General features: G+C 43.7%; 1 protein-coding gene across 1 annotated transcript; it reads right to left on the bottom strand.

The window, feature by feature from the left end:
• Window positions 1-9,988: 9,988 nt before the first annotated feature.
• Window positions 9,989-22,548, bottom strand: rflna (refilin A). Its single transcript, XM_043715331.1, has 4 exons — window positions 22,421-22,548; window positions 21,748-22,056; window positions 12,936-13,045; window positions 9,989-10,491 (listed from the first exon to the last, which is right to left on the bottom strand). Exons 2-4 carry the CDS (start codon window positions 21,961-21,963, stop codon window positions 10,158-10,160), a joined length of 660 nt encoding a protein of 219 aa, XP_043571266.1. The 5' UTR covers window positions 21,964-22,056; window positions 22,421-22,548; the 3' UTR covers window positions 9,989-10,157.
• Between the last annotated feature and the right edge of the window lie 731 nt (window positions 22,549-23,279).

The following is a 23,279-nucleotide window of genomic DNA, read 5'->3' as shown; positions in this document are numbered from 1 at the left end:
TCCCTCCTGATACTGCCTGCCTTGCTGTGTTCCCCTCCCTCCTGATACTGCCTGCCTTGCTGTGTTCCCCCAGCCTCCTGCCTGTCTCCCCTTATCTGCCGGTTTATTGTCTCTAATCCCTTTGTTAGCTCTTGCCTGTCATCCTGTGGACACTAGTAGTATTGCAGTGCTTGGGATTTGTGAGAAGTTACACCAAGCCCTGGTTAAAGTTATAACTAATCACATAGTGCCTGACTGGTTCGAGATAAGTCATCAATGTAAACAGCAATTAAAGCTGGAGATTGTTTCTGAGTGTCCCAACATTAATAATTGTATTGATTCCATTTCCAGATGGAATGACCTTATCAGGTGTTTATTTCATTGGCATCTTTTTAAAAAATTTCCTTAGTATATATTCCTCTCCCTGGCCTCATATTATTCGATAACGAGTTTTATTTCTCCCTGTAAGTCCTTGCCCATTATCTCAATCGTCCTTGCCCCTTTCAGTTCCCACCTTCTCCCCAGCTCCTTCCCAGACTCATTCTCTCCAATTCCAAATTCCTGCCTTAGTGCTGTGTGATTTGTTACTGACCAGTCTCTGACTTCTCTCCCTCCCCCATCAACCTCTCCATGCCCTTGTCCTCTCCTCTCAATCCTGTTTCCATTCCCCCTCCTTTCCCCATGTTTCCCCCTTTCTTGCCCCCTTCCCTGCTCCTTCATGCCCTTCTGTAATTCCCCCTCAGAGAGTTGGGTATGTCTTGTCAGGAGCCTGTTCCATCCTCCCTGTCCCCCCTCGGAGACTGTAACCAAAGTCCATGGAAGCATCAAATTATGAAGAGACTCTGACAGATTTGTTGAATTTTGAACAAAGCTGTGACACTGGGAAATGTTGAAGTTGTGCATTTTGGGGGCGTTAGAGGAGAGGCCAGGACAACATGGGAAACTGAGAAAGACTGGGAAGAGGGGCAGTTCCAGGACTGAAGGAAGTAGAGAGAATTGATGGGGAAATAATCAAGTTATAACAATAACAATGTCCAGGAATGTCACCTGCTCCATTGAGCTCTGCTGAATACAAACATCTCATGCATCACAGCAGTGTCGATTCACCAGAATGATAACAGGCGTTTGAGAGAAGAAATTCTGAGAAGGCATGAAACATACACTGATTGAATTCTCTTGAAAGAGGGAAATATTCCTGAAGTGTTTCATCCTGCAATGTCAGGACACAGACACAAGAATATCAAATCTCAAAGCAAACGACAATTTACACTGCATGGAAAATGAGTGCTGATTAACTTAGAACAGGAACAGGCCCTTCACCCCACTGTGTCTGTACTGACCATGCTGCCATTCTAAACGAATTCCATCTGCCTGCACGTGGTCTGTATCTCCTTATTCTTTGTCTTTTCATGTCTCTGTCTAAATTGTTAAACATTGTTCATGTCAGAAAAACACCTCTCCACAACTACCCTCTGTCTTCGGTGACCGAGCCAATTTTGTATCCAACTTACCCAAGTGATTTAATCTTTTGGACCAGCCTACCACAAAGGACTTGTCAAATGTTTTAGTAAAGACCATGAAGACAATGTCACTGCTCTGCCCTCATCAATCATATTTGTCACTTGCTCAAAAAACTCAATCAAATCTTTGAGACAAAACCTCACCCACACAAAGCTGCGCTGACTATCCCTAATAAGTCCATTCTTTTTCAGATGCAAGTAAATCTTGTCCAAAGAATCTTCCAATAATTTCCCAACTACTGATGATAATACACCAGCCTGTAATTTCCTGGATTATCCCTGTTGCCCTTGATAAACAAAGGAACAACATTGGCTATTTTCCAGTCCTTTGGAACCTAGCCTGTGGTTGAAGAGTGTACAAAAATCCCTGTCAAAAGTGTCAGCAATCTCCTCCCTTGTCTCCCTCAGTATTCTGGGATAGATCCCTGGAGACTTATCTACCTTAACTCTTTTCAAGACACCCAACACCATCACCATCTTGACATGGACATGCCCCAGAATATCAACATACCCCTCCCTGATCTTCCCATCATCCATGTCCTTGATGAATACCAATGTAAAATATTTGTTAAGGACCTCGCCCACTCCCTCCAGCTCCACACACAAATTCCCACCTTTTTCTTTGAGTAAACTTACTCTTTCCCTTTGCTCCTCATGTATAAAATGGTGAAGATGTTAACCAGTAGAATGTTTGACCCATGACCCTGTAATCATTGGCCCTACCTGGCTCTCTCTTCATTTTAAAATCTTTTCAAATCCTTGCCTGGCCTCATCCCTCCCCATCCCTAATCTCCTCCACATTCTCCAGGATCTCCCCAGATTATAGCCTCCTCAGCATCCCTGATTTTAATCTCTCTGCCATTGGTGCCTGGTCAGGTTGATCCCAACCAATTAGCAGCCAGACTGGATGAACATAGACATAGAACATAGAAGGTACAGCACAGAACAGGCCCTTTGGCCCATGATGTTGTGCCGAGGTTTAATGCTAATGTAAAATATAATAACCTAAGCACCCCTCAACTCACTGCTATCCATATGCATGTCCAGCAGTCGCTTAAGTGTCCCCAATGACTCAGCTTCCACCACCATTGCTGGCAACGCATTCACAACTCTCTGCATAAAGAACCTACCTCTGACGTCTCCTTTATACCTTCCTCGTAATATCTTCAAACTATGACACCTCGTACCAGTCAGTCCTGCCCTGGGGAAAAGTCTCTGGCTATTGACTCTATCCATTCCTCTCATTATCTTGTACACCTTGATCTGGTCTCCTCTCTTCCTCCTTCTCTCCAGAGAGAAAAGTCCTAGCTTATTCAACCTTTCTTCGTAAGGCAAGCCCTCCAGTCCAGGCAGCATCCTGGTAAACCTTCTTTGCACCCTCTCCAAAGCCTCTGTATCTTTCCTATTGTAGGGCAACAGAACTGGACACAATGTTCCAAGTGTGGTCTCACCAGGGACTTGTAGAGCTGTAGCAAAACCTCGCGGCTCTTGAACTCCATCTCCCTGTTAATGAAAGCCAAAACACTATATGCTTTCTTAACAACCCTATCCACTTGGGTGGCAACTTTGAGGGATCTATGTACTTGCACACCCAGGTCCCTCTGTTTCTCCACACTGCCAAGAATCCTGTCTTTAATCCTGTATTCAGCATTTGAGTTCGACCTTCCAAAATGCATCACTTTGCATTTATCCAGGTTGAACTCCATCTGCCATTTCTCAGCCCAGCTCTGCATCCTGTCTATGTCGCGCTGCAGCCTGCAGTAGCCCTCTATACTATCGATGACACCTCCAACCTTTGTGTCATCGGCAAATTTACTAACTCACCCCTCAACCTCCTCATCCAAGTCAATTATAAAAACTACAAAGAGCAGAGGCCCAAGAACAGAGCCCTGTGGGACCCCACTCAACACTGACCTCCAGGCAGAATACTTCCCATCTACAACCACTCTCTGCCTCCTGTCAGCCAGCCAATTCTGAACGTGGCATAATTTGTAATTGCAAAGAGTCAATCGATGGCTGTCCTCTTGATGACAGTTCATACAAAGATCATGAATCACTGGGATTGTGGCTTTAAATCTCATGCAACAATTTAGCACTGAGTTAATGGTTAACTGTTCTGAATATTGACTCCATCCTCTGGTGAACTGTTAGTCTGAAAGGACATTGTTGATTGTTTAACAGAGAATTAAAGTAAACATTGTCTGTGCTGTTAAACATGTAAAACAAACCAGTATTTAACAGCCTCATTCTCTGCAGTAAAATCCTCTTTAATTTTAGATGTTGTAGATTTTTAAAAATTCTTTGATGGAGTTTGGGTTTCGCTGGCTGGATCCTTCCCTAATTATCCTGGAGAAGGTGAGCTGTTTTCTTGAACTTTCTGCCCTCTTGAGTCCCAGTCTAGGACAACCCACAATGCCACTGGGGAGGGAATGCCAGGATTTTGATCCAGTGACAGTAAAGAAACAGTGATTTACTTCCAAATCGGGATGGTGAACAGGTTGAAGGGAAACTTGAAGGTGATGGTGTTCCCATGTACCTACTGCCCTTGTACTTCTAGATGGAAGAGGTCGTTGGTTTGGAAGGTGCTGTCTGAGGATTTTGGTGGATTTCTGCAGAGCATCTTGTCATCACATGGGCTGCTACTGCATACGGCCCATTGTCAGCCACTGAGGATACCATTAGCAGCGACTGATTTTCCCAGGCTGATTTTTGCCCATTCCTTTGTCGGCCCAACTGTTCCAGTGTCTCTCTGGGCTCCATCTCCACCTATCGTTTATTCCTTTCTCCTCCCCCCATCCCATTATTAGCATATGTGCCATTTTTTCCTATTTAATATCAGTTCTAAGGAAGGGTGACTTGACCTAAAATGTTAACTCTGATTTCTCTCCACAGATGTTGCTAGACCTGCTGAGTTTTTCCAACAATATCTGTTTTTGTTTCTGGTTTCCAAAATGTACAGTTCTTTCATTTTTTTTAATGTAGTGCCAGCTCCCTGTGAGCAGGATCTCTAATCAGGGAACAATCAGCCAGTATTTCACAGACTCCCAAATGTAACTGGATCACAGGGATGGGAAACAGGGGAACTAATCAGGAGCCAGCCTGTTGGGTCTTTTGACTCATTCTCTGTCAGACTGCCATTGGGGTGGGAGTAGTGTGTAGGAGGGGGTCACCCAGTTTATCTGCTGTCCAGCTGTTTGTGAGTTACATGACCTTCACCTTTGGCTGTGGTTTGGGCATCAGCTTCCTCAGTGATTTACTGGAAACTCTGGGAGAGTTGGAAGAAACCATTCCCCGGGAATTCAGCAGCAGCTGCTGTTCATTTGAGCTGACGTCAGTAAACACACTGAGCTCTGTGTTTGTGGGAGAGGCCAGTGCTCACTCCTGGGGAACCAGTTACATTTCGAGAAACTGATGTGACCAATGATCACAACTTTACACCAGTTCAAGACGAGACAAATTGATCAATGTTGATCAACTACAACGTGCTGAGAAAAATCATATCCTGAACTTTAACCATCGCCCAGAGCATCAGGGAACCAATGACTTTAGTCACAAGTTTCAGAATGCTCAGTGTGACATTATTTGGAAAGTTTCCTGAGCATCACTATCACTGTCTGTGTCTTTACAAACTTCCCAGTTACACTCAAACATTTCAACAAGTATTCACCTTCAATTTTTCACAGTGTTTACCAAACTTTAATTATTAGGCATCAAATTAAATCATTGAGACTAATTAAAAATAAAATCCCCAGATGAATGGTGAAGTATTTTTAAATAAACAGTCTCTGGATGTGGGTGTGAAGATTCACCTTTTGTGTTCTTTTTGGAAATGAAATTATTAGGAGAGAACAATCCATGATTGATGAGAAAGAGATACAAAGTGAGTGAGTGAGAGAGAAAGAGACAGTGGGGTATGTTCTGAAACAAAGACCAGCAACTTTGAGAAACACAGGGAGTGAGAATGAGAGAGAACAGAGATGTTTTGTTAATTTTTCTGAGCTGCTTTGAATAATGTCCAGGGTCAGAATTAGCCAACCTGGGTTTTTCCACATGGATTAGTTTTAAGAGCTGTGATTTTCTGATTTAAACTTTCAACAATATTATCTCTGGAAAAGAAAGGTTCTGAAATATTCCATCAACAACAGCTTTTACATCTTAGTGCTGTCGACATGAGAGCATGTCCCTTGCTGATAGCTCGCTGAGTCCATTTCTCTCACTTCTGCTCTTATCCTTACTCCATCCTCTCAGAATCTGAACAGGGTCTTCCCCTCCAATAACCTTTGTATTCAACACATCATACTCTGTCATTTCCATTGTCCCTAGTGTGATACCCAAACATATCTTTCCCTCTGCATGCCTTACAGCATCTCCAACGGATTGTTTGTTCCAAGGTACCAGGTTCACTCTTTAATCACCGTTAAACCTACCCCCATTCTCAAGGCACCTTTCCATAGCAGCTCAGGAGATGGAAAACCTACCATTTTAACTCGCCTATAACACTGTCTGAGCTCCCAAAGCTTCTTTCAGGTGAAACATTTGTATATTTCTCTCAACGTCTTATATTAGACTGAGTTCACAGCATGTGCAGACTGGACACTATGCAGACCTAAACACTGATTAGGTGGCAATGTTACAGATGACCTCATTCACTCTACAAACATGACCCCAAGCTTCCAGTCACTCTCATTTTCATTCTCCACCTAATCTTTAAACTGGGCCCTTTGCAGCGATTCCGAATCAACACTGAGTTTAACTATTCCAGATCGAGTGCTCCTGGATGCGGTGTCCATTCCCCAGTCTGCCTGACACGTGACTCCAAACCTACAGCAACATGGCTGACCTTTAACTCCCAGCGGAACAGCTGAAGATCCAGTGATAGTCATTCTTGCAGTTTCTACCTCAGTCCTTGGGATGGTCAGTCTGACCTGCCCACAGACTGGGTACAACTTGCCATTGAATCCTGGTGCTGAGAAGCAGCAGCAAAATCTAGACAGATATTTTGGGAATAAAGAGCAAGTAAAAATAACAAAACCCTTTCTGGGAAGTTTGAACCCTTCCAATTCAACATGAAACCCACTGAAAATTAAAATGAAATATTAAAAAGCAAAACGAACAAGATAGAAGAGGACGAAATAATGGTCTCCTTTGACGTAACAGTCCTGTTCACATCCATCAACATCAACCTGGCCAAAGAAACACTGCCTATACGACGAGAGAAACCAAGGACACAAACACCAGACAGCACCAACTTCTTCAGCAAAGACAACATTCTCAAGCTAGTGGACCTGTGCCTCACCACCCACTTCACATTCAATAACTAGACCAACAAACAAATCAACAGAACAGCCATGGGTTCACCAATATCAGGGTTCCTAGCAGAAGCAGTAATGCAGAGACTCGAACAAACAACTATCCAACCCAAACTTTGGGTCCGCTACGTGGATGACATCTTCGTGATTACAAATCGGAACAAATTAGAGGAAATCTACAACATCATCAACAATACCCTTACTTGCATAAAATTCACAAAAGAGGAGGAGAAAGACAACAAACTGCCATTCTTAGATGTCACAGTAGAACAAACAGTTAATAGAGAACTTCAAACCAATGACTACAGGAAACCACATACGGACCTAATATTGAACTGCAGAAGTAATCATCCCAACATCCACAAACGAAGCTGCATCAGAACATTATTTCAACGAGCCACCACACACTGCAGCACAGAGGAACTATGAATAGCCGAAGAAAATCACCTTTACAGTGTATTCAGGAAGAACAGATACCCAATAAACACTGTCTGCCAATTTCTCAACAACAAACCCAAACAAGCAGATACAACGCTCCCAGAAATTCTAGCCACATTACCTTGCATCAGAGACATCTCTGAAGTGACTACCAGACTACTCAGACCCCTCAGCATCATGGTAGCCCACAAACCTACCAACATGCTTAAACAGCAGCTGATGAACTTAAAGGATCCTATACAAATAACCAGCAAAATGAATGTCATTTACAAAACACCATGCAAGGTCTGCAACAAACACTACATTGGACAGACAGGCAGAAAACTAGCCACCAGGATACGTGAACATCAATCAGCCACCAAAAGACATGACCCACTATCACTAGTGTTCTTATACACAGTCGAAGAAGGACAACACTTTGACGGGGACAACACATCCTCCTGGGACAGGCTAAACAGAGACACGCAAGGGAATTCCTGGAGGCCTGGCATTCAAACCAGAACTCCATCAATAAGCACATTGATTTTGACCCTATTTACCAACCTCTGAGAAAAAGAACTGGAAATGATATCACCCACCTTAACAGTCCAAGACACATAAATAGAAAGTGGGACAGAACACCAGCGCTTCACCAGAGGCTCACTGATGATGTTACCTAGCATGGTGATGAAACGTCTGAGAACAAATCTTCCAGTTCAGCGAGCTAATTTACAACCTGAACCAACAAACAACCAATTACTGTATCTTTATTGTCAAATTGACTTTATAAAACAGACATATGATGATGAGATTAACAGAAAATTTAAAACCCATTCTGAGCAAAACCTCCCTCCAACATCAATGAAATCATTGCTGCGATTGGTTTAATGATGAGACAAAGTAAAGATGTTAGTTGTCAAAGTGACGGGTGAGAAACCCAGTTTCTGTTCCTGAAATAATTCCAACCTCATCCCCAAATACTGAAACTCCTCCTGTAGGTTTTGTTCACTTGTGGTTTAATTATCACCAATGATTTCATTTTCAATGTTTCATTACAAAATAGTTCAAACTTTGAGAAACTAGGGTCTATGTGATGAGCTGCAATGTGGATAGATCGTCTTGCTGCCATTTTGGAATTAATTGAATAATTTGGAAAATTGGACCTTCACTTTCTGTTACCTTGCTCCCAAGGACAGCTGTTACTGAGTGTCCAACACATTCTCATCCTAACTTTATATCCTGCTCCCTGACAGCTGACCCTCGACTCCCTAACCTTCGATCTCCTGACCCAACCACCTGACCCTAACACATAATCCACAGCTTCCAAACACCCACCCGGTGACACCCCACCCATCACCCCCGTCAACACCCATCGCTCCCCCAACTCCCACCTAACATCCATGGGCAGCACGGTGGCTCAGTGGTTAGCACTGCTACCTCACAGCGCTAGGGACCCGGGTTCAATTCCAGCCTCTGGCGACTGTCTTTGTGAAATTTGCATGTTCTCCCAGTGTCTGTGTGGGTTTCCTCCAGGTGCTCTGGTTTCCTCCCACAATGCAAAAGATGTGTAGGTTAGGGTGAATTGGCTATGCTAAATTGCCCGTAGTGTTCAGGGATGTGTAGGTTAGGTGTATTAGTCAGGGGTAAATGTAGATTGTAATAGGGTAGGGGAAAGGGTCTGGATGGGATACTCTTCACAGAGTCAGTGTGGACGTGTTGGGCCAAATGGCCTGTTTCCATATTGTAGGGATTCTAAGTTCAATACCCACAAACCAAGATGCTGCCTCAGCCCTCAGCCCCCAGCCCTTAGCCCCCTTAGTTTCTTGAGCACTCAGCCTCCCAATTCTCCTTGTGTTCCAGTTCTGTGACTGAACCCAAGAGTGAGTGAGTGTGGGGTAATGTCTCTGTGAGGGCAGTAGCTCCTATTGTCTGAGAATTTTAGGCACACCCATGTTGCCCCCACCCCTGACCTTTCTGGATCTGGAGTTTTAATGCCCTCACTCCCTGAACTCCCAATGCCTCAGACCCTAACTCAGATAGGAGTCTGTACCAGTATCAGTTCTGTGTGTGTGTTGGTGGAAAGAGAATCTGTCATGGGGGCAAGTTAAAGGTCATTGGGTGGCTCAGGAGTGACTCAATTACCAAGATCTTAATGCGATTGCTTCTGTCATTGATTACATTCTCACTAAAATGTTCTTCCTCACCTGATCCCTCTGAGGAACACACACCAAGTGACCTGTCACATCCTCCATCTCACACCTGCATATTTCAGTAGAAATGGCCCGGAATACCAGATTAACCCAAACACCCAGCTTTACCCATTGACCAGTTTAACCCAACTGACTAACAGCAGTTGCTCGATCTGACAGGGATCAATGCTCCATCCTGGTTACCCTGTGACTGTTTCTGAGACATTGCTCATTGTTGAATGGTCCTCAGGTAGGTGATCACCTGCATCTTCTCCCAGTGTCGCTGACAATTCCAAAACCCTCGGCCGACACAGCCCCAACTCTAGCCCCGAGGTTAACTTGAATCTCTTTGTTGTTTCTCTCACTGACCCCTGGTAAACAGTCAGCTCAAACAATTAGAAGTGGCATCTTGTTGATCCAATCAGATCCACCTACTAACCAATCAGATCCACGTACTAACCAATCAGATCCACGTACTAACAAATCAGATCCACGTACTAACAAATCAGATCCACGTACTAACCAATCAGAACTGCTCAAGGTTATTTTGACCCAATTAGAACTGAGCTTTTTGTGGTATTTCTGAACTTTGAATTGTTTTATTAAATTGTAACAAGATCCTTGGAGTAGGCAGAATTTAGAAATTCAGTAACAATTATACAAGGTATGCAGATTAATAAGAGCCTGAGAGAGGGATCATGATGCCCTGCTCCATCAGGTAGAATGTGCCAGGACCCAGTGCGTCACAGGTTCTCCATGTAAATGAAACAGGGTTTGACCATCTCAATGGTTTGTAGCCGAACACTGGACATGAAGCGCCTGCTGCTGCCCCTGGGATTGTAGTTCAGTGTGGTCCTGAAAATGTTTTTTGTACGTTTTGGGAAAATGATGGTGGTGCTCTCAAACCGCAGAGGTTTCTGACGAGGCTCGAATCGGAGTTGTGATTTATAATTCCTCCAAGTGCAGTTGGGAGTGGTGATGATGGTCTCAGTGTAGAAAGTGATGGTTGGAACTGTTTCGTAATAGATACAGTCCCGGTAGTGCTTCTCGGAGTCATACCTCACAAGAGAGTGACAGCTGTAAACACAACAACCCAACAGTTAACTGTGTCCCTCAGTGACTGCCATCTTCCTCCAAACCCCCAGTACCCGGGCACTAATCTCATTGGAACTGGGCAGGCTCTCTCTACCAACCTGTCCCTGCACTTTAAATGGAAAATACAAGGAGAAGTCAACAAGCCATTAGGGCATAGGAGCAAAATGAGGCCATTCAGCCCATTGAGTCTGCTCCACCATTCTATTGTGGCTGGTATATAACTAGCTGCATCTGGCTACAACCAGAGTTGTCATCCCTTAAGCTTCATAACCAAATTATAAAGTGATTTGTTCAAAGTTTTCAAGATATTTTGGTCAAGTTTTTTAGGGTTTGATAAAGTACCATAAAACTGGCCAATCAGCAAAGGGGCAATTCATGAAATGGAGGAGAGAACAGTGACAGTGATGATCAATCCAGAGTGAGGGGCAATTGTGATGTTTTCACATACTGATTCACTCTGCTGTCATGTATTAACTCCTCCTGGATCTAATCCTTACGAGATAGGAGCAGAAATAGGCCATTCAGCCCATCGAGTCCACTCTGCCATTCTGAGAGATCATGGCTTGTCTGCTAATCCTCAACATCACGCTCCCATTCTTTCCCCATAACCCTTGATTCTCTTACTCATTAACAATCTGTGTCCCTCAGCCTTGAAGATACTTAATGACCCAGCCTTGATAGCCCTCTGTGATACATAATTCCACAAATTCACTGAGAGAAGAAATTTCTCCTCAACTCTGTCCTAAATAGATGACCTTTTGCTCTGAAATGATGCTCTCTCTGGTCCATCACTCTCCCACAAGGAAAAACAGCCTTTCTGCATCTCCCCTGTCAAGTCCCTGAAGAATTTTGTAAGTTTCAATAAGGTTACCTCTCATTCTCCTGAACAGGTCCAATCTACTCAACCTCTCCTCATAGGTCAGTCCCTCCAGATCTAGGATCAATCCAGTGAACACTCTCTGGACTGCCTCCAAACTGTTCACAGTATTCCAGCTGTGGTCTGACCAGTGCCATGTATAGTTTTAACAAAACCTTCCTACTTTCATATTCAACTCCCTTTTAAATAAAATCCAACATTCCCTTTGCCTTCTCTATTATCCACTGAACTTGGATGCTAGCTTTTTGTGATTCATGGACGAGGATTCCCAAATTCCTCTGTGCTGTAACTTTCTGCCATCTTTCTCCATTTAAATAACTCAGCTCTTCTATTCTTCCCGGTAAAATGCAGAACCTCACATTTCCCTATGCTATATTCTATCAAGCTTTTGTCCATTGTTAATCCCATCTATATCGCTGTAGACTGTCACCCTCACCATTTGTCTTTTAACCTATTTTTGTATCATCAGCAAATATGGCTACTACATTCACTTGCTTCATTCAAATCATTAAAATATATATTTTAAACAATTGTGGCCCCTGCACTGATCCCTGTGGCACTCGATTGGGTAAGGGTCACCATTCTTTAAATGCAACTTTTAAAAAAAAGGTTTTGTGATTTACACATGAAAGAAGTGAAACTATCACTGTATTCTAACAGATGAAAGGCTTAACAGAATCAATTTTTCAATGTATAATTTCAGTTACATCACACTGCAAATTTTTGCTATAAATTTCTGTGTTACGATCGAGCCCTCCACTATCACCTGATGAAGGAGCATCGCTCCAAAAGCTAGTGCTTCCAATTAAACCTGTTGGACTATAACCTGGTGTTGTGTGATTTTTAACTATGGAAATCCAAATATATTAAATCCACAGCTTCCCCTTTATCTATCCCACTTCTCAAAGAATTCTAGTCAACTTGTCACATGACCCTGTTTATGCAATTTCAAAGAGACATGACCATTTTCTGAATGACACACATTAAACTAATTGGCTTCTCATTATCTGTTTTTATTTTGTCTCCCTCACTTTTTAAATGCAGAGGAACCTCGATTATCCCTCCGAAGGACAGGGACTGGGAGTATTTTGTTCAGCTAATCGAATGCCGGATAATATAGTTAGCCACACATGGTGACCTTGCAATCTTGTTCGGATCATCTGAAATTCGGTTAATCAAATGACAGATAATCGAGGTTCCTCTGTAAGTGTAACTTGGCAGTTTTTCCAATCCCCTGAGACTTTTCTCTTTCTCCTTTATCTTGAATATGATGCTGAAGTTGAGGGGGTTCATGTCGGTGAGGGAGTGTGAGTTTGAGAAGTGAGTGAGTGACTAAGTGAGTTAATGCCCAGTTCCAGTCACTGACTCTGTCACTGACTGTGACACTAGGGAGTGTATGTGAACCAGCACAGTGTGTGTGATATCAGCTGTGGGCCTTGAAACTTGTCCAGACAAGAACCTTCCCCCCCCCCCCCCGCCATTTCTGCCACCTTTAATATCCCACCCAGTCTAATCCCACTCCCCCTCACCAGATTCTCACAATCCTTACCGGATTTCCTGTGCTGATTCACAATTCAGCTCAATTCTCTCACCAAAGCACACAGGCTGCATTCTGTGCCTTGGATCCAATGGGAGTGAGTTCAGGGAGATGTACGGAATCTGGAAACAAACAAAAGCCAGTTACTCGGGATGGCGAGATGGACTCCTTGTCTGGTCTGGCCTACATGTGACTGCAAACTCTCAGCATTGTGGTTGACTCCTTGCCCCCTGGGGATGGGTAACAAAGGCTGGCCCAGCCAGTGATGTACTCTTTCTGTCAATGTATCTTAAAAAAGAACTAAAATTGAGTGAGACGTAGACAATAATGGAAGTGACAGACATAGAGCAGACAGCCAGGGGGGAAACATGTCCAGAGATTAGAATCAGAGTCAAAAACCAACTCAAAGATAGGTACTTGGTTTCAAAGGGAAAATGAGCATCAAAATATTCAGAGAATCAGAGGTTTCTGTCAAATTGCTGTAAATGGTGATGCCATTGAACAAAGTCATAAAAATAATAAAACAAGTGGGAGGCTCAATTTCTATAGGGATAACATTAAATAACATTAATTAACATTCCATAGGGATAACATTAAACATTCAATAAATTAGAACCAACTTTTATCAAGACAACATGCAGAGGCTGATCACTAACTTATAGAAAGGATGCAGAGATACTGGAGAAGGTGCAGATAAAGCATCCAGCAAACCATACCAGAACCAAAAGGTTATCACGAAAGGGAACATTTCTCTCAGAAAGAGATCCAGGAACACTTTGCAGTTAGAAATGTAAATCAATACAAGGCTTCTTTATTAATCCCATTCATTCCACCAGCATAAAGTTTTCATACCGATTTCCCTGATTTTCACCCTCTTTTAGACCCAGGTTGACAGAAAGCACAGACTATGTTTCTATTCTTAGCAAGAAATACTATTTCTTACAAGCAAATAGATTCTAGCTATCGATAAATAATTATTAATTATCAGCAAAGTGTGTCATTACATTCCCATTATCCTAACACAGTGGTTGCCACCTTAAAAGGGAATATTACTGTGGAGTTTTGTTACAGACGGAATTGCTTAGTGCTCTGTTGAGTTTGATCCAGTCAGCATCATCCCATCAGACAGTCATTCCACTGAGATAAGGGTCAGAGTCAGACTGAGATTTCTCCCCTCCCAGGCCATGTGCCCAGATCAGATTCTCTGTGGGAGACTGAGAGGATCTGCTCTGTAAAACACAAGATAGAGAAAGTGTATAACATTGAGGGAGATAAAAAAAAGAGACAGAGGGAAAAGAGTGAGGGTGAATAGAAAGAGAAGGGACTACAGAAAGAGTGTGAATGAAGAGATGATGAAAGAGTCAGAGAATGGAATGAGTAATAGGATGGAGTGTAACAGAGAGAAAGAGCATGGGATAAGCAGTGTTTCTTCTGAAAATCAGCCAGTCTTTGACATTTACAAAGGAGAAAGCACAGACTATGTTTCTATTCTTAGCAAGAAATACTATTTCTTACAAACAAATAGATTCTAGTTATAGATAAATAATTATGAATTGTCAGTAAAGAACTCTACAAGTTAAAACTCTAACCCCCCCTTTATAAACTCTCTCTCTGCATATGTATACAGATACAAAATGAATGGATGTTATGGACAGAGGGAAAGAGAATGGCCGCTGCCCCAGGGTTTGCTGAGATTATCCTTTTGGCTTGTCAGGACCTGCTTGAGGAAGGCACAGAGTAATTGATACTCAGTTTATAAAGTCTCTGATAGCTTACACAACTGTTGAGGTGAAATATATTGGCTGTCATTAGGCTTGTGGGTATTTGTTACTGCAGAGAAAAGGGCAACACCTTTGTTTGCAAAGGTCCTATGGCTTCTGACCAAATATTCACACCCACAAGGTGTTCATTTACGTGGAAGCCAATCACATTGCTGTTGGCAGGCAGAGGCCCTTTGACATCAACTACTGATTACTTTTTTATAGACCGATCAGCTATTTGTTGCTGGCTAAATCTCCCTTTGTACATGCTTCCTGACTGTAGCCGATTTCTAGTCTTTACCCCACTGCTTGAACAAGCAGCAGTGTAAACAGCACTTATAATGAGGGTCAGCAACTTGCTCTTAAAAAATGTAGCAATCCTTTCAATAGTTTTGAAAACAACCCTTTTCAAATTTTGTTCCACAATCAAAAACAGCAGATATTAAAGAGGATACAATCTTTACATTATACTTAAGTTTATACATGAACCAGTTAATAAGGTGCAAATTATAGCAAAGAGTGATCAATAATCATCTTCAGTTCTCAGCCAGTCCAGCCAACACCACTGTGACCTCCACCCCAGGGTAGGCAAGGAAACAGATACCAAATCCATTCCAGATAGAAGGGCAATCAGTCTGATCCATACTACCCATCAAGCCAATCTGACTGCCCCCCAAAGATTCAGAGTTGCTGGTTAACATGCCCTGTTATGTATCTGTAGTCCAGAGCTCTGAACAGTAATGGGAGAAGATCCCATTTTTCTTTCCATCTCAGGTTGATCAGGAATCTCTCCTGCTCTTACCACCTGCCATTGGTCTGTGTTGGAAATATTTTCAAGTTTACACTCAATCTGTCTGGCCAGGTTATGAAAACACCTTCTTTCTCCATAGAGTGGGACTTGAACCAGTTGATCAGAAGTAGAGACATTACCTATTGCATGACAGGATTAAAAAGACAAGGCCATTAACAAAGAAAACAGCTCCATCAAAACACCAAATGGAGGTGGAGTCATTACTGTCTGCAATAAACAGTAGGAGACAGCTGGAACACAACATTGTTGAGTGGGACATGAACCCAAAGCTTCTGGTTCAGTGACAGGGGCACTACCTATTGCTGTGTAAGAGCTCCTGCTAAATAATGAGCACCCAACACTGGCTGGCTGTATTACTGCTGAAAGTAATAATCCAGCCTAATGCAGTCTTGTACCTAGGTCACCATAATTCACACATGGAGCAAAACTGGCTGGAGGGACAGTGTGGGACATTGCTGTCCTTGTGTGCTGCAGAAACAACATCACCAAAAACAGGCACATGGAGGAATTTGGAACAGACGTCGTCGCCGATCTGGGAGCTGTGCCTGTGGTACAACCTCGTGTTGATATTAATGCTGGCCTCACAGACGCACACTGACATCACATCGTCCTTTGTAATTCCAACAAACTGCACGCGTTCCTCTAAAAGGATCGGATTTTCTGCCCTCCCTAATCTTATGTGGGAAAGTATCTTCAGATTAAATATCCCTTTACTAAATCTTGGCATTTAACAGTTCCCACAGGAACCTCAGAATTACCCATAATCCCCAATAATGAAAACAATATAAATTGATATCAAGCATCAAATGGGAGTGGAATAAGGAGCAATTGTAGCTGAAAATGTGTTGCTGGAAAAGCGCAGTAGGTCAGGCAGCATCCGAGGAGCAGGAGAATCGATGTTTCGGGCATGAGCCCTTCTTCAGGAATCCTGAAGTTGATTCTCCTGCTCCTTGGATGTTGCCTGACCTGCTGCGCTTTTTCTGCAACACATTTTCAGCTCTGATCTCCAGCATCTGCAGACCTCACTTTCTCCCTAAGGAGCGATTGTAACCAACATTAATGTGGATTGGGGTGTGTCTGGTTTCAATGTCAATATCCACATCAGAGGGTGTGGGGGAAGGGGCTAATGAGTTAAAGTTAAGGCATGTGACCATCAACACACACCTACTTATTCTTTGTCCATTGGGGAATATTGGGGTTGTGTAGATTCAACAGGAATGTACTGGAATGGGCCTCTGGCTGAGTTATTAGGATCACCTTGGTCGGAAGTTTCTGGTGGCTGCGTGGCTTCTGAGGTTTGGAAATCCCTGCCACATGAGAGAGAGAGAGGTGGCAGCTGCTGACTTCAGAATTACTTTCCTTCAGTATTCCTTGTGGGTTGGGAAGATCACGAATGTTCCTCAATATAGGATTGTCAGGCAAGTCTTCAAACCCTCCAGCTCCAATTCCTGTTTCCATCCTTCCCTCTCCAGCCCAGATCCACACATCCTTTCCCACCCCCCCCCCCCCCCCCACCCCACCTGCAATTACACCCACCCTCACCCTGTCCACCTGCTTGTTCACACTGGTTTACCTGGTCATGTTTTCTCAGTGAGAACTGATGCTATTTAAACACAGACAAGACGTTTGCCTATCACCCCACCTTACTGCTTTGTTGGCGGTTCTCAAGATTGTTAAGAGTTCAATCTAACTGTAAAATGACATCACATTGCTCAGGAAATCCAGCTCGTGATGAACAGCAAGCTGTTTCCAAACCAACCTGAGAGATGTTTTGATACAGTTTCTGATATTGAATGTACAGGTCAGAGATTACACAGAGTGAAGAGATTTCTCCGGATCTAACTGGATCTCTCTCACTATGATCCTGAGTGAAGTGAGATCCTGAGTTCAATACTAATGCACTAAGTTGACCATCCTGTCTCCAGGAGCATCATTATCAACAATTTAAACCCTGTCACTGCCCAATAAAATCTTACCATCAACTCTGACTATTCCAGATTCTATGACAGTATCAGAAGGTACACACTGCTGCTACTGAGTGTCCGTGGTGGAGGGAGTGGGTGTTTGTGGAGGTGGTGCCAATCAAGTGGGGACTGCTTTGTCCTGGATGGTGTGTAGTTTCTTGAGTGTTGTTGGAGCTGCCCCCATCCAGGCAAGTGGGGAGTATTCCCTCACCCTCCTGACTTGTGCCTTGGAGATAGTCGAGTCAGGAGATGAGTTCCTTGCGACAGTTTTTTCAAAAACTTCATTCACGGGATATAGGTGTCACTGGCTAAACCAGCATTTATTATTCATTGCTAATTGAGAGTCAATGGCATTGCTGTGGGTCTGGAGACACGCAAACCAGACCTGGTAAAGTTAAAAATCACACAACACCAGGTTATAGTCTCAACAGGTTTAATTGGAAGCACTAACTTTCGGAGCGCTGCTCCTTCACCAGGTGGTAGACTATCACCTGATGAAGGAGCGTCGCTCCGAAAGCTAGTGTGCTTCCAAGTAAACCTGTTGGACTATAACCTGGTGTTGTGTGATTTTTAACTTTGTACACCCCAGTCCAACACCGGTATCTCCAAATCAGACCAGGTAAGGCATGGTAATTTCCTTCCCCAAAAGGATATTAATGAACTAAATGGGCTTTTCCCAACAATTGACAATGGATTCACGATTGTCATTAGATTCTTAATTCTAGGTTTTTATTGAATTCACACTCCACCATCTGCTGTGGCAGGATTCAAACCCAGGTCCCCACGACATTACCTGGGTCTCTGGATTAAGTGTCCAGCGACAATATCACTAGACCATTACCTCCCCTAGTATTCCCAGCCTCGGACCTGTTCTTGTAGTCACAGTATTTATGTGGCATGTCCAGTTGAGTTTCTGGTCAATGGTAACCCCCAGGATGTTGATAGTGGGGGATTCAGTGATGGCAACATCCTTGAATGTCAAGGGCCTGTGATTAGATTGTCTCTTATTGATGATGGTCATAGCTTGGTGTTTATATGGTGTGAATGTTACTTGCTGCTTGTCAGCACAAGGCTGGATATTGTGCAGATCTAATTGCATTTTAACATGAACTGCTTCAGTATCTGAGGACTCATGAATGATGCTGAACATTGTGCAAACATCAGTGAACATTCCCACTTCTGACCTTATGATGGAGGGAAGGTCATTGATGAAGCAGCTGAAGATGGTTGGGCCTAGGACACTCCCCTGAGGGACTCCTGCAGAGATGTCCTGGAGCTGAGATGACTGACTTCCAACAACCACAACCATCTTCCTGTGTGCTGGGTATGATGTTAACCAGTAAGGCTTTGCCCCCTAATACCCATTGATTCCAGTTTTGCCAGGGCTCCTTGATGCCACACTCGGTCAAATGCAATCTTGATGTCAATGACTGTCCCTCTCCCCTCCCCTCTGGAATTCCGCTCTCTTGTCCAGGTTTGACCGAGGCTGTAGTGAGGTCAGGAGCTGAGGTGCCTTGGAGAACCCAAACTGGGCACCACTGAGCAGGTTATTGCTGCTTGAGAGCACTGTGGATGACACCTTCCATCACTTTACTAATGATCAAGAGTGGACTGACGGGATGGTAATTGGCCGGATTGGATTTGTTCTGCTTTTTGGGTACAGGACATACCTGGGTAATTTTCCACATTGTCGGCTAAATGCCGGTGTTGTAACTGTACTGGAGCATCTTGGCTCAGGAAGCAGCAAGTTCCAGAACACAAGTCTTCAGTACAATTACTGGAATGTTGTCAGGGCCCATAGCCTTTACAATATCTAGTGTCTCCAACTATTTCTTGATGTCAGATGGAATGTATCAAATTGGCTGGAGACTGGTGTCTGTGATGCTGGAGACCATTAGAGGAGGCTGAGATGGATCATCCACTCAGCACTTCTGGCTGAAGATTGCTGCGAAGGCATCAGCCTTAACTTTGCGCTGATGTGCTGGGCTTCTCCATCATTGAGGAGGGAGATATTTGTGGTGCCTCTTCCTCCAGTGAGTTGTTTAATTGTCCACCACCATTCAGGACTGTACATTTCAGGACTGCAGAGCTGAGAGCTGATCCGTTGGTTGTGGGATTACTTAGCTCTGTCTATCACTTGCTGCTTATGCGGTTTGACGTGCTAGTAGTCCTGTTTGGCAGTTTCACCAGGTTGACCGCTCATTTTCAGGTATACCTGGTGCTGTTCCTGGCATGCCCTCCCACAGTCTCCATTAAATCCCCTCAGCATTGAGGATCCCATGCAATCAGATCCCACTTTCTCACCTCTCCCACATTTGAACGATCCCTTGTTGTCAGTTCTCAAAGCAAACACACCTTTCTGTTGTGAGATGGATAATCAACATGCCCAAATGTCACTGGAGGCACCAGTCAGTGCTGACCCGGAGTGTAAATACCACCAGCAGATTACACTGAGACTGGGCTTCTCTCAGTTAATACCACCCCCCACGTCTTACTAACTGTCAGCCAATCAGCAGTGTCTGCAGAAACCTTGCAACAGCACAACTGGTTCAACCCAAATGAGTGAATGGAATATAAGGAGACGGTCTCAGAATCAGAACTGATATCTGTCCATGCTTTATCCTGGAGCTTAACTGACTTTACCTGGTGTTTATCTAGCTCCATCCTGGTTTTTAACTAGCTCTATCCTGGTGTTACTCGTTCTGATGACTTGTTACCTTCTGCTGTCCTTTTCCACTTGCAGGAGTTGTGCAGTGTTTTGACTTGAGATGCAGTTCTTGTTCTGTCTTGAAAATGATTTGGGTCACAGCTTCACTGGTATCTAACACACTGTTACTCTCAGTAAGGCTCAGAGAATCCCCATGGAGGTGGGAAAGGAGATGGGGACTTGCACTGGGTGAGTATTTACAGATGGGACTCTAACTAAGAAATTCCAACATGGATTTGTTGGCATGGAATATTTGGGAGGTGTGTAACAAAGAGGGTATTATTAGTGTTTAATCAAACACATCCTTAAGACGAGCAGCACCGACAAATGGTCACTAACAGGTGGATGAGACAGTGATTTTATCTCTTTCATAGCCATTGGGGATGTTAACACACTGAAGGATTTCATTATCATACAAATTGCTAATTAGACAGCTCCCATGTTTAATACCCAATAAATCTGTGTGAAATGTTTGAGTGAGTATGAGTTACACACACACACCTCAAACCCTTGTCCCAGACTCTGAAAATTTTTTTGAATCTGCTTATTTCAGGCACCACATTCCAGCTCACAGCTCACTTTGTCAAAGGAGCAACTCTGCATCTTACTTTAACAATCTGTGTCCCTGTGGTCTCTGACACTCTGTTACTGCTGTAAATTAATCCTCCTGATTTACTCCATCAAATCCTTCCAGATGTGGAAAATCTTGATTGAACTTGCCCAATCCCTTCTGCGCCCTAAGGTCCACAATCCTAACGTTTCCCGTCTCCCCACATTCAACTCCCTCATCCCTGTTCCCATCCTGGGAAGTCTCATTCCTAACCCTCTCCGAAGTCTCCAGCCCAATGGAACAGCCAACTCAGAGCTCCACCTGAAATTTGCAAATGTTTAATTTGCCCCTTGTTTCTTGCTCCATTCCTCTAATAAAATCTAACTGTTTTTTGAAGTGACCAACCCGGGACCCTGTGAATTATTTGTTGACAATGCAATCCACTCCCCCCCCCCCCCCCCCCACACCATCGCACTCCCACCCACCACAAACCTGCTCCAGTTACTTTATTTTGTATTTTTTAATTCTTCCAAACAAAATGCATCAACTTTAATTTGTGATGTGTCCCAACTGTCATCCTCCCTGTTGTTAATAATTTAGGAAATGTTATGCATAGCTTCATAAGCATCATTAAATACAACAACACATTAAGCACCAAACACTTCAACAATGACTACCTACTTTTATATAACACCTTTAACACAGTAAAATTGCCCAGGACACTTCACACCATCCCTCAGGCAGGGACTGAAAGATGCAGCTGGGTGGCCAGGTGTCTCAAGGAGAACCTGAAAGGAGGATACTGAGGTCAAGGAGCTTTGGAGGGAATTCTGCGGGGCTAAGGACCCAGGCAGCTGTAGGTAAGGAGTGATGAAAGTTGGGATGTTGAGATTGGAATAAGAGGAATGTCTATTACGCTGCAAACACCTTGAACAAACCTCAAAAAGCCAGAATTGAGAAACCTCTCAATCCCCTCTATTTCCTTCTACCCATCTCTTACCCCATCACCTTACAGTTAAACCTTGTTCCTACCAGTTTTCCCTCTTGGCTCCTTGTGGCTGGTGCTGGGCTGTTTCTCAAGGATATTGGGTTTCCTTTGTCCTCAGGAATCCGTGGAGAAAGTGCAAAGAAAGGTGGGCTGGGGCTGAGAGGGAGCCCAGAGTCAGGACTGTCCAGAAAACGTTCCTGGTTCTTACATTTCATCTCAAAGTTCTCATTCATGTCTTGCAAGTTTAAGTGACCCACCATTGCGGGGTGTCCAGCAAAATTAATCTCAAGTTAATCATGAGCCAGAGATCCAGGTAGATCTGGAATTTCTCCAAATCTCAGCCAGAAGGGAACCTGCAAAACAAAAGCAGAGTGAGAAAGGACTTCAGGACCACGAGCAGAGTAGGTCTCTGGACTCTAGAGAGAGAGAGAGAGAGAGAGACACAGACTGAGAGACACTAAAAATGGACAGAAACATATAGAGACAGAGGAAGAGACACACACAGACACAAATAGAAACAGAGAAAAAGAGAGAAATAAAAGATACAGAAATGATACAGAAGGATTGTGAGAGAAACAGATGCAATACTGAGAGAAAGGCAATGTAACACACAGAGACAGAGCAACTGGAGAGTGAGAAAATGACAGAAACACACATATTCTCAAACTCACAAACACACATTTCAGACTCTAACAAACAAAGGTACAAAGTACTCACAAAGGGAGATGGCACTCAGTGGTTTGTTATCTTTCTTTGAGCTTTGGAACATGAATTGCAGTTGGGGGTTATAAGCAAGAGTGTGCGTGCCCAGGCATACGCGACCGATTAAAGAAAGGCTCCCCTCAGCTTGGCATCGAGCCAACCAACCAAGACTGTGGAATTTCTCAAACACAGCCGGAACTGATTAACCATTTGAATATCTGTCACTGAACAAGATGCAATTAAAAAGCCCAGAGTGCTCACCGCCGCCCATCCATCAGAATCACGATTCACTCATTGCACTATTGCCTGGAAAGCTCTTTTATTGAAGTCAGTGGGTCATCTTCACTTCCAGACTGTTTGTTGATTTCTCATTCGGAGATTTGAACACTGGTCAGACAGGAAGCAGAGTCCAGTTTCAGAACCAAAAATCTGAACTCAGGCCTCAATCCCAAACTCCCAGATTGGGATCTTCCTGGTTTCAGGACACGGACAGCAGCAAGGGGGGGTCTCTGTCTCGGAGCATGCTCAGACCAGTGCACTGTGTTAGTGTAAGTGCTCCTTCTCTCTCTCCCAGCATGTGGTCCATGTGTTGTAGGTAGACATACAAGTTTAACATATGAGGAGCATTTGAGGATTCTGGGTCTATACTTGATGGAGTTTAGAAGGATGAGGGGGAATCTAATTGAAACATACGGAATACTGATTGGCCTGGACAGAGTAGATGTTGGGAAGATGAGAGACTAGGACCTGAGGGCACAGCCTTAAAGGGACAACCTTTTTGAACAGAGATAAGGAGAAACCTCTTTAGCCAGAGAGTGGGGAATCTATGGAAGTCATTGCCACAGAAGGCTGTGGAGGCCAGGTCATTGAGTAT

Source organism: Chiloscyllium plagiosum, chromosome 25 (assembly GCF_004010195.1).
Source record: "Chiloscyllium plagiosum isolate BGI_BamShark_2017 chromosome 25, ASM401019v2, whole genome shotgun sequence".
Lineage (NCBI taxonomy): Eukaryota > Metazoa > Chordata > Chondrichthyes > Orectolobiformes > Hemiscylliidae > Chiloscyllium > Chiloscyllium plagiosum.
Note: the sequence above shows the minus strand (reverse complement) of the source record. Positions and strands in the feature narration are given on the sequence as shown.

What these genes read in the sequence shown, in the direction of transcription:
- rflna (XM_043715331.1), bottom strand. Translation starts at nt 21,963, where the DNA reads ATGGTGGGTCACTTAAACTTGCAAGACATGAATGAGAACTTTGAGATG. An exon ending in GGAGCCAAGAGGGAAAACTG is followed by an intron (nt 13,046 to 21,747) that starts GTAGGAACAAGG and finishes GTTTGTTTCCAG; the next exon opens with ATTCCGTACATCTCCCTGAA. An exon ending in GAATCAGCACAGGAAATCCG is followed by an intron (nt 10,492 to 12,935) that starts GTAAGGATTGTG and finishes TTGTGTTTACAG; the next exon opens with CTGTCACTCTCTTGTGAGGT.